At 31.6% G+C, this 12521-nt stretch overlaps 1 protein-coding gene across 1 annotated transcript in view; it reads right to left on the minus strand.

The window, feature by feature from the left end:
* Nucleotides 1–6972: 6972 nt before the first annotated feature.
* The window catches only part of LOC115891562, a 28840-nt gene continuing 23291 nt past the window's right edge, over nt 6973–12521 (minus strand). The window contains exon 2 of the mRNA XM_030912049.1: nt 6973–7030. Within this exon, the coding sequence (XP_030767909.1) occupies nt 6973–7030 (58 nt within the window). The remainder of the gene's footprint in view (nt 7031–12521) is intronic.

Consider the following 12521-nt stretch of genomic DNA (forward strand, 5'->3'; position numbering starts at 1 on the left):
ATCGAGTTAATACATTTAAATAAATGTTTGGCCACTATACGAACGTAAAATTAAAATTAAAATAGCTTGTTCAATAAAGTTTTCTACAAAAATGCAATTATTTGTCTCATTTATTTCTTTAGATGATGTTTAGATTTATTTCAGTTTAGATTTAGATCATTTATTTCTTTAGTTTTTTTGCAATGTTAAATCATATTCAATTTACAAACTAACACTCCTGATGCGAACTATATCTTTGGCACTGTATTCACCCCAAATTTTCCACCACACCGAACATCGCTTGTACGTCTGCCGAGGTAATTTCTGAGGCCAAACGACGAATATGTTCTCTCTAATTCAGGGGCGCGGCGGCACGTGAATTATTGAGCAGAGGTACGTGCGCAACAAGAGTTTTCCATATAGAATACATAGAAATGGATGGCGTTGTCTCCGAGGAAAGTGGAAATTCACGGCGGAAACGGGAGACTTTTCCCGTCCTCCCGCTCTCACCGCACAGCTCCTTTTGACGGAAACTGCGTTTCTCTATTCGAATTGATCCTGGAAATTGGACTTTTTGGGCTATTGTTTTAATATTGCCTGAAATTTGATATTTTTAATGACCTGGGAACTCACAATATGGAAACACTTAATATAATTAATACGAAATTTCTTGAGTACAAAATAACTTATTTTTCTCCGCATCAGCCAAAAAATTGTTTATTTTTCCCCCGATTTTTCCCAAGAAAAAAGTAAAATAGTATACAGGGTGATTCACGACTATGGCATTTTAGACGCTTATGGAGAACTGGTGATCCCTATTGGCGGCTATTATGTAAATGCATAACGTCATGTTTGACTGCTCCCAACTTTTTCACGGGTGAATGTTTTGCTCTACTATACAGGGTTGTTCACTACAGACGACACGCAGTATTGTAGCTAAACGATTAGATTTTAATAAATTGTAAGTTTTGGGTTCGTTGAAGGATTATTAGAGCTACAATTTAAAAATATTTTTATAAGATACAGAGTGTCCCAAATAATGTCAATATTCGATGAGTATAGTGATAAATGAGATCTAAATTATAAGAAAATGCATTTTCTACGAAAACTTGAAGATATAGGTAACGAATGGTATAATACAATTTGATAGACAATTAAATTGTGTATCTGATTCGCTTAAAATATACAGGGTATTCCATTTAAATTAAACAAGTTATTGGCGTTTAAAGCTAGTAATTATTTAATATAAATTTTTGGACACTCGGTATAAGGTAGTATAATTTTTATTATTGCAACACAATAACCGATCAATAAATAATCTACAGTAAATATTTAGTATTAAAAATTTTTTTACTGCAATTTTACAAAATTGAAAATATTTCAAAAAACGGTAAGGTTTAAGTGTGATAAACCTTAATCAAAGTTACCTTTATTTCAATCGCAGAATTTAAAAATAGAATAATATACAGGGTGTTCCATTTAAAAAAATACAACTATAATATTTTTTACTTATATGGGACACTCTGTATCTTGGAAAATTATTTTTAAATTGTAGCTCTAATAGACCTTCAACAAACCCAAAACTTACAATTTGTAAAAATCTAATCGTTTAGCTACAATATTCCGTGTCGTATGTGGTGAATATAGGCTTAGTTTTATGATTTAAATTAATTCACTTTTAGGCCAATCAAATTAGAGGGTCAACTTGGAAAAAAGTGTTGGAAAGCAAATTATGGCCTTGATTTGTTCAGTTGACACGAAAGATAAGTATCCTAGTTTTGCACGGTTGCTCGATCGCCGCGCCGCCGCCGCGCCGCTCGGGTCAGGAGAGCCAAAAGATGGTAAAATTCTTGGACTTTTTTCAGATTTTCGCCTATAGTTCCAAAATGTTGCGTTCTAGCTAATATTTTACTAACAAAAATTGAAGACCATTAAATTCTGCGTACAATCAGTGTCATTTTCTTCAGTTCGGTGCAGAACTATGCCAGAAATCGAAAGATGAGCAAAGGTGATATTTACCTATTATGCTGATAAAGGCATTAAAATGCTATTCAAACGTCCGTCGCATGGAAATAATCATTCTAAATAATAAACCATAATTCCATCATTCTAAATAATAAACTAAGGTGCCCGGTGGCGTAGAGGTACAGGCTCTCGTCTACCAATCTCAAGGTAGTGGTTTCGGATCCCAGACCCGGCATTTCATCAGCCGACTATTTTTATTAAAATAAAAATAGTTTGGGTACCTAGGTCGACTCAGCCTTAAATGAGTACTTGGGATTTACAATTCTGAGGTAATAATAGGCGGTTGAAGCGTAGTGCTAGCCACATTACCTTCCTTGTATACCGAACGGCTCTAGTATGGCAAGCTGTACCTTGCTACTCCCAAGGCGTTAAACGCTATATACGGGAGCTATTATTATTATAATAATAAACCATACACTAAAAGTTACAGAGCATCAAATTAGCATTTTACATCAAGTAATACATACCGAGAAAATAAATATTTTTTGCGTTCCGTCGTCCAACAATTCTGCGTAGAATGAGTATCAATTCGTTCAACTCGGATCACAAGCATAGCTAAAACTGATGCTTAAAATAGTTATTTTTACCAGATTTACCACCTCAAAAGAATATTTCTTATCCAACGACCCTAATAAAAAAACGTCTAATTAGCATGCTCCATAAAAAGCTAGATGATGAAGGATTTATTGTAAAAGTAGCAGAGGAAAATGCTGATATATGATTGCCAGACGATCACCAAGTCCAGACGTGGTTGGGATATGCTAAAAATCTTCCCCAATGGGGATGAAATACAACAAAATACGGCTTGCTACCCATACCCACTATGAAGGGAGAACCTCCAGAAGTACTCAACAGCGTACTGTCCTACAAGTTTTCTACGGAATGCCGAGGTCGCGGCAGTTATATTGTTGTTGTGTCTACAACCAGTAGGGGACCAGAAAGACATTCAGGCTCCCCAGAAACAAGTAAGGACATTCATGCTCAAATGCGCCCGATGATGATGACATCTCGCCTGTCGTTCTTAATGAAGATGACGCGGAGTTATACAATGGAAATCTAGATCAGTCAGGTATATATTACATTTGCTTCGTATACTCATGACTCAGTAAGACCCAATTCTGGTTTTATGTTACAGATTACGGAGAAGATGATATCACGATTCATGCCAAAATGTCAAACAATAACAAGTCAGTTTTGAAAGAGGTTCGTTAGCCAAATGTAAGCGACTATGGGCCCTCGACTTCAAAGCGTATTTATAAGAATATGCCATGATTCCTTGAATAAATGCCATTCGAAGAGTAACCTAAAAATTAAATTATTTTTTGGTAAAACAACGCTGCGTATATAATAAAAAATAATTTCTAAATAAACGTGGTACATAAAATGAAAATATAATTAGCCTATATTTTCAGGGATACCCACCACACAAATTGCGATAACGGATGCAATTTCATTACGAGACAAATCATCTAATCCGTAACAAACGGTAATAAAGAATTATCACGGTCCAGTTAATTTCATTCAATGTAATCATAAATCAGCCATATTCATTTACGGTCGAACACTTTATTGATAAAATTGATCGTTGGATTTTGGCTCGCAGCAACGTTAACAATCCATTATGGACTGCGATGGGATGTCGTTTGTCAAAATTATTTTTCATCGTTTTTGCGTTTGCCGGAATTAATGGATAAAAATTAGCAACGCATCCGGCATTGATTAAAATTGTTTACAAATCTTTTTCCGATAACATATATTTTTCATAATTTAACAGGCTTTGATACTTACTTTGTTATTTTATCATCTAGTTAACTAGGTATTGTAATCGCAAAACATTTTCTGATGTACGTCATCAATCGTATTGACATTGATACTAAAGTATATAAACCTGACTATATGAGATTTTGGCAAAAATGTTTCAATTTGTTGTATAATTTAAGATACCGAGCAGCTCTTTATTTTACTTTATAGAGCAAATGATTGTAACAGATTTTTTTATTTAGATTATTAGTTAGTATTTATTAAATTCTGTGATTATTAGTTTGTGCATTAATAGGCATTAATAGCACCCTCGTACATGTTATAAACACTTATAGCGTTGTAAGATGTACATCAATCAATAAATAACCCATAATAATGCTTAATCTTCATAATGGACTAGTTTTTGCCAATATGTAATAAGTAAAATAAGCTATAAAATAAATAAATCAATTAACCACTAAAATATTAGTTATTAAATTAAAAATAAAACGTAGAACTCTTTAAAAAATGATATAATAAATAAAAAAAAAAGATTCATCTCATAAATCCATCACAATCTGGCAGCGCTGCTTGTCACTCAAAGTTGATCACGTGCATCGGAAATTGTTTTGCGATTACCATACATGTTGTAAAAATACAGAAATTTTGTAGGTCATTATTTTATGACTTACTGATTTATATTGTAAAAAAATTTATATTGTAAATTAAGGTTCTGTATTGACCTCTATTATACAATTTTTGTGCATCCAGATTTAATAGAATAACAGACACTTAATAGAATAAACAAAAAATAACTTACTGACATATAAAGTGTCAATTGGACTTCCAAGGCAGACTTGATCTCAGGCCAATTTTTAAAAAATATATTTTTTAGGAAATTTACACAATAATGGATAAAAATTAGATACCGCCGCGGCCGTATATACTTTTTTTCGCTCTATCTAATAAAAATTCAAAATGGCGGCTATAATAAAACAAAAAGTTGACTGTTATTGTGCAAAATCTAGAATGCAAAATCTAGAAGGCCGAGGTCAAAAATATAAAACTACCAACTTACGTCGCAATAGATACAATAGTTCTGAAGACATTGTCATTTAAAATAAATGTATTATTTTCATTTTTTTGACATAAATCCAAAACTAATCAAGATACCGGGGTTTTCGACATTGTAGTTTCCGAAATGCCAATTTTAAGCATCGAAATTGTCACCATCCTATATATTTAGACAATAATACTCACACTAACCTCCAGACAGAATAAAAAAAACAAGAAAATAAAAAAATAATCATTAATAATTTGGCAATTAACTCTCCATGAAAACGTATTTTTAACGCGGTTAGAATAAATTTCACGAGTAATTTTGATTGCCACCTGCCCACGTGAAATAACAGAAAATAAGATAAAAAAAACAAGCCGGCAAAAGGTCCCTTTTGCCCTTTAATTGCCAAATCCATCAACTACATTGAGAATGTGAAGGGTAGATCTGCTTGTGTACTGTATAAGTCCAAAAGCTTTAATAATTTGTTTCTCACTAAAACTTGATAAAAATTTGTTAATAAATAATTGTCCTCATTTCATTTTTGATACTTGAAAATTTATGTATATTTTATGTCATTTGAAAATATGGTCTTTGAAATTATATTGGTTAAATTTAATGATAAATATAAAATTTGAAGGTAAAACAAAATGATAACAATATTTCATACTTTCAAAAAAGACTCTAGGTTTTTAGCCGATAGAAAAAAGTTATAGTTATTACTATAGTTGTTTTTTGTAAAATTCTCTGCGTGGATCAGCGGAGAACTGTTTATCAGTAATATTTTACTAATAAAACAAATTTTCCTAACGTACAAAAAACTTAACGTTTCAGAAGGCATATCTTCTCACGCAAACGGTTTATAATAGACGTCTGTGTTAACAAATATAAAAACAAATGTTCGTCGGTTTACAAGCAAAACACACTAAGTCCAATTATTTTAATTTTGATTTATTTACGAGCCCTAACAACTAAATGTTCGGACAAACAAAAATTTATTAAAAACCTTTATTTTCATAAACTGATTTTTTTACATTTAAGAAATATATTAAAAATATATTAAAATCTAACATTTGTAATGAGTATTTAAATAGTTTAGTTTCTATAAACATTAAAATAAACTGTAGGCCAATAAATAAACAAAAATATCGTGACAACTAAATGTTCGGACACTTTAAAAAATAACTGTTCTCATATGGCGTTACATCGGCATGAACTTTTGCAACCAATGCATGCCTGTTTGGCATTGTTTTTATTAATGATTGACATACGCCAGAGTAAAAATTTTGCCATAATTCACTTAATACCATCGTCAAATGGGCAACGGTTTCTTGGGAATTGTGGCATAATTTTTGTTTTGTTTTATGCCATATGTCTCGATAACATTAAGGTCCGGACTGTGCGAGGGCCATGAGGGAACCTTGATGTTCATGTCCTTAAACCATTTTTAGTAGTTTTAGCCATATGGCATGTCCCGCCATCCTGTTGAAATATAAAATTCATATCCTGGTAAAGGTCTCTCGCACTTGGCACAAGACTGTTTTTCAAAATTTCTTGATATTTTGACACATTAGTTGTGCTTTTCTAACACCTCATACCTTCCTAGACCCATTGCGTGCATAAACTCTAAAAGCATAATGTCTTTAGGAAATTCCACTGTCCAACTTTCATAAAGATCATGCATGCATGCAGATGTAATCCTTGAACTTGCAGTTTGCGTTTAGAATTAACAGCGTCGGATTGGAACTTCTAATGTCAGAAACTACAAAAATGACATTAAGGTAAAAAAATTACTTATTTCCCAATCCGACGGTAATAATTCCAATCGCAAATGGCACGGATGGGGTATGTCAACCATTAATAAAAACAATGCCAAACAGGCTTGCAGTGGTTGCAAAAGTTCATGCCGATGTAACGCCATATCAGAACAGTTATTTTTTACAGTGTCCGAACATTTAGTTGTCACGATTTTGTGCAATCTTTTTGTTTATTTATTGGCCTACAGTTTATTTTAATGTTTATAGAAACTAAACTATTTAAATACTCATTACAAATGTTAGATTTTAATATATTTAAAAGTATTTCTTAAATGTAAATAATTCAGTTGATGAAAATAACATTTTTTAATAAATTTTTGTTTGTCCGAACATTTAGTTGTTAGGGCTCGTATATCATTTGATTAGATTTCTTCCAGAATCTAGATCTATATCCAAGAAAAATCCACTATACCTGCAAGAATAAGAATTATATTAGTTTAATATTTAAATTACTTTCATATTCATTAAGTTCATAATGGCGCTATATTAGTTCATTAAAAATGTATTCGTTTTTGGACTTAGTATGTTATGCTTGTAAACCGACGAGCGACGTGTTAACAGATTCGTTTTGTTATAAATCGTTGTCGTTCTTTGTGTTTTTTTTTGTCCATTTTACTACGATAGTTGACTGGTTACGCACAGAATTGAAATATCTAAAGAAATATGATATATAAAGTTACGGTGCCAAAAAAAAAACAGAAATAGAAAATTTTTGTTGGTTCTAACTCATATTTGGTTAATTCGTGTTATTGTTTTACTCGTTTTTGTAGCTATTTATGTTATTTTATAATCTAAAATCAATCGATATTTTTGAAACATAGATTGTGGGTGAAATACAGTTTCTACTGTTGATTTCATATCAATAAAAAATGTGTAAAATTTTATTAATATTTAATATATTTATATTTATATTATTTAATATTTAATTAATTAAATATTAAAAGCTCTTTGACGTCTCTACGTTCCTCTATATTTTTCTGCAATCTTCTAATTTGTTTATTGATTTACATCAACACACAAAATCTTCGTGAAAAAGACAAGCCTTCACGTCTCAATAAACAGATAACGTGCTCTGGTGACATTCCAAGACTTTTGTTTTTGTCTGTAAAAGAAAATTCCTTACTACACTTATATTTAATATATGACTTCAAATATTAATTCTACAATGACTAACAAACTCCTCTTTCACAAAGTACGACTGCACTAAACCATTACAAAAATATTTCTATTAAGAATTTATGGCGCCCATAAAATATCCCAGACTGCAGAATTTTAATATGTAAAATTATTAAAATTCTACAACGGAAAATAGTAAAAAGAGCGATATAAATTTTCAAAGAACCGCGACGATAAAAATGCTATTTTCATTTTAATAAAATCTATTATTTGCGACCGACAATAATAACGCGCATCCATTAAAACTAAATTTATTTCCGAGAAACCAAATAATTAACCATAGACCGAGGACAACCGCATAACTACCGTTGAATATTATTCGGCTAATAAAATTCATCTATAAAATTCGATATTCCGCTGGAATTCTAAAAATAATATGAATTGCGATGGACATTACGTGCGGTGTATATAATTTATTTTTTTCTATTTTAATGTTCTCTCATAAAGAGAACAGTCAAGTTATGAAATTCAATAAAAATCTTATTTTATACAGGGTGAGTTAAGTGAGGTACAAGTGCCGTAACCATAGAGTAAAACCAAAACCATGGTAATATCAGAGATTAAAGAACTATACCGTGGGAAAATTTTCGATGAACAGGCAGTCCTAAAAAGTTTTCTAAAATATACGCTACATTTTTCATTGAACATCATTTCTTGCGAAAAAACATAGACTTGCTCCTGGTGTCGAAATATACCACCCCTAAAAATATTTGCACTAATTTAAGACTCCTATATATTCCTCTTTAGTGTCCAGAGGTGGCTCGTCTCATTCAGAATGTTAGTGTCACTATGGGAGCCCAAATTTTAAATCGATATAAAATTGAAAAAATAACTTACAGATAACTTATGTAGTTAGAGATTTAAAGTTCTTGAGATTTAATAAGTCTTGAGACAATTTATAAAAATATTAATTATACTACACAGGGTGGTCCGAATTCGATTGGGAAAACTTCGCTAGCGTATTCGCTGCAGATAAAAATAAGTAAAAAGTTCGTATAAGTTTAAGTGCTAAAATTATATATTTCGGAGACATAGGGTGTAAATATTTCATTTTTATTTCGTTTTCTTCTAAATAATTTCTACGATAACTACAACTAACGTCGATATTTGAATAAAAAATATTTCTAATTCCGTCACTAAATAAATTAATTAATAGCACGCTAAAGAGCGGTATCTATCCTGAATACCTAAAGGAGACCATCATTTATACCAGTCTAAGTAGTACCAAAAAACACAAAGAGCAAAAAAAACTATTTAAAATATCTAAATTAACTATTCGAGAACACTTTATTTTTTTTTAAACAGATATCTCTATAAAAACCGTTGACGTTCTGTTAAAATGACATTATCTCAAAAAATGTTAATATAACACATTTCTACATGTATAATGTTTATATAAAAATGTGTGTTCATTTAAACAGAATGTCAACGGTTGTTATAGACGTATTTGTTTAAAAAAAACTAAAGTGTTCTCAAATAATTGCAAAAAAAAAGTATTTAAAATATCTAATCGAATAGTTGCATTTAGATATGTATTTTAAATAGTTTTTTTCTTTATTCTATATATTTTTTTGCTTCCGACGACGGGAAGAGATATACTTCCCGAAACGCTAAAGATTTTTTGTCCGTTAGGCAAATTTATTTATTAGTAAACCATTGCTGACAATTAATCTCCGTTGGATTAACGCAACAGTGTTTACACAAAAATAAATATTTTATTATGTAGATTTTCTTAAAGTGGCGAAATACACATAGGACTTTTTTTGAAGAGATAAATCTGCCACAGAGGTATAGACATTTTTTAAAATGTTTAATTTGTAAGTAAAAAATCTGGATGCAAAAATAAATTTATTGCAACTACAGCAATTTCAATCGTTACTTTTTTAATAAAGAAAATAAACAACTTATAAACAAACCACAGATATAAATCAAAAAAGGTTTTAAACAAAATAATTTAACTACATCTATCTAGTATTGCATGCCGGATAACATAAAAAACCGCGTATGTTTTTATGTCACACGTGCGATAAAAACAGAAACTCCATGGCTCAGAAATGAAATGTTAACTATAAAGTGTAACGCAATATGTTTAAAGTTATTTATGAAAGCTGCAACAGATACCCGTACAACAAACATTTATGGTCGACGATTTTGTTAGTTGCTTTATTCGAAACGTCCATTTAATTTAAATAAACGTTCTGTGTATGTATGTATATCTGCGTATAAACAATGTTAATTCAATTTTTGCTAAAGGGACTCTTTTGCTGCTAATTAATTAAATAACTCATGTCGAATAAATAAATGTAATGTAGTTCGCGGCCTGCGTTTTTGATTAAATTGCGTTTTTGCACAGTGCAAAATAAAAATGCAGTTAATAAATACCGATCGAACTGTATTCGGTTTCGAATGAATCGAAAATAGATTATTTGGTTATGTTTGTATATTTTTTGCGTAATTTTACATGTAACGTTGGTTTAATTTTTATTTAATAGGTCGTTTATAGTCTGTAAATCTACTAAATTAAATATATGAGGATTTCTAACGTTTTTTTTTATCTATATTAGATAATTCATTTTAAAATAACTAAAAATTATTTGCTGCTGAGACTATCAAAATGTTGAACTTTGGCGTTTAAAATATTACTTCAAAAGTATATTTTTTTCAAATCCTGCCATGACTTCGTTGTAGAGACACCTTTCTTGTTCACTGACGTTGGCAATTTAATTATTAGATATTAATACATGTGGCATTATGGTGTTCTGGTATATTATTGCTATTAAAATAAGTTAATCGTTTCTATTCATTACCATTCAATCAAGAGGAATACTGATACCGTATTATAAAAATTAGAGCTAGTTAACGGCTTATTTTTTCGTACTCATTATATTTTTGCTAATAGCTTCGGTTTGAAAAAAAATACAAGATGCGGTTTTCATTGACCTTTGAAGCTTTTATACCTCTTTACTATCAGCTAAAATTGCACATACAAATATATTTAATGCAGTATACTGTCAAATGAATATTATTATTTTTTATATGGTACAATATAGAGTGAGGAATTCTCTTTTAAACGAGGCTAGTCTGGATTCGGATTACCCAGTCCGGAATTATTGACATTTAAATAAAAACAGATCTACCCTTCCCCCACCATTTTAATTTAGCAGATAGGTTAAAACGGGCGAAAGAAAAAAATCGCTGGAGATTATGACGCCATGATCTATAGAACGCTTTATCTATGCAAAATTTTGTAAAAATTCCATTTACTTTTATTTGCCTTGGTAACTACGCCTTCTAGCGGCCGTTCTATAAACTAGAAAATGACTTCCAACAATTTCCCATGGCCTTTTTAGTCTTAAATATTTTTCCCGCAAGATCTACAGCTCCGGTACATACTCAACTTTAAATCAACTTCAAAATTTTAATCAGTTATTCAATAATGTCTATTCCTTGAACTTATATATTATACAGGGTAGCCCATCGAAAACGTTCCGCAATCACTTCCAAAATCACGTCAATTTTGTTTGTGAGGGGGACTTTTGCCCCAAAAATGATTGCAAAATCTTCAACCCTCTAAGCGGGGGTGTCATCCCTCAACTTTTTTCAAATGGGAAGGGGGGTCAAGTGGCACCGCAATGAAAAGAGCTTTCTATTCTCTATATTTCCCCGCTTCGTTTTTGAAAATCGGTCTAGTCATTGAGAAAATATGAAGGATTGAAATTTGAAAAGTTTATTTAAACATTTATCAGAGTAAATGATAAGGATAAATTCCTTCGACCAATTTGCTGTTTTTCCTTATTATTTCTAGATGTTTACGCATTTTTTTACTTGCCACAAGGTTGAACGATCAGGTGCAGTAGTTGCTAGATAGCTGTTCTGTGACTTGTGCGTTGAAGTTCTTCTCAATATCGTTAAACTTTTTAACAATTATGGTGTACTCACTTGCAGAAAAAGTGGATATAATCGAACTTATTTTGAAAAATAATGAATGTGGCGATCGGTTTGCGCAGATATTCAATGAACGCCATCCTGACAAACACCTTTATGGCAAAATTGTTCGGGACTTAGTAGCAAAATTTCACGAAACTGGTTCCGTTATGAATAAAAAGAGGCAGAGAATCCTGTAGTAAATGAAGCTACGGAGGTATTCGTATTGGGCCAAGTTGCCATGGATAGTACGCTGAGTACAAGAAAATTAGCCAATGAGACCGCGACCGGCGTGAATCGTACAAGTGTCCAAACGATATTAAAAAAACACAAGTTCCACCCGTACAAAATTCAATTGGTACAAGAACTCAACGAAGACGAGTTTGATCGTCGCGGGCTGGTGTTTTTGGAAATTCTATTGTAGGTCAGTTTAACGATATTGAGACCGCACCGGATCGTTCAACCTTGTGGCAAGTGAAAAAATGCGTAAACGTCTAGAAATAATAAGAAAAAACAGCAAATTGGTCGAAGGAATTTATCCTTATCATTTAGTCCGATAAATGTTTAAATAAATGTTTCAAATTTCAATCCTTCATATTTTCTCAATGACTCGACCGATTTTCAAAAACGAAGCGGGGAAATATAGAGAATAGAAAGCTCTTTTCATTGCGGTGCCACTTGACCCCCCTTCCCATTTGAAAAAAGTTGGGGGATGACACCCCCGCTTAGAGGGTTAAAGATTTTGCAATCATTTTTGGGGCAAAAGTTGTCCCCCTCACAAACAAAATTGACGTGTTTTTGGA

Source organism: Sitophilus oryzae, unplaced genomic scaffold (genome assembly GCF_002938485.1).
Source record: "Sitophilus oryzae breed Bouriz unplaced genomic scaffold, Soryzae_2.0 scaffold_1185_pilon_pilon, whole genome shotgun sequence".
Lineage (NCBI taxonomy): Eukaryota > Metazoa > Arthropoda > Insecta > Coleoptera > Curculionidae > Sitophilus > Sitophilus oryzae.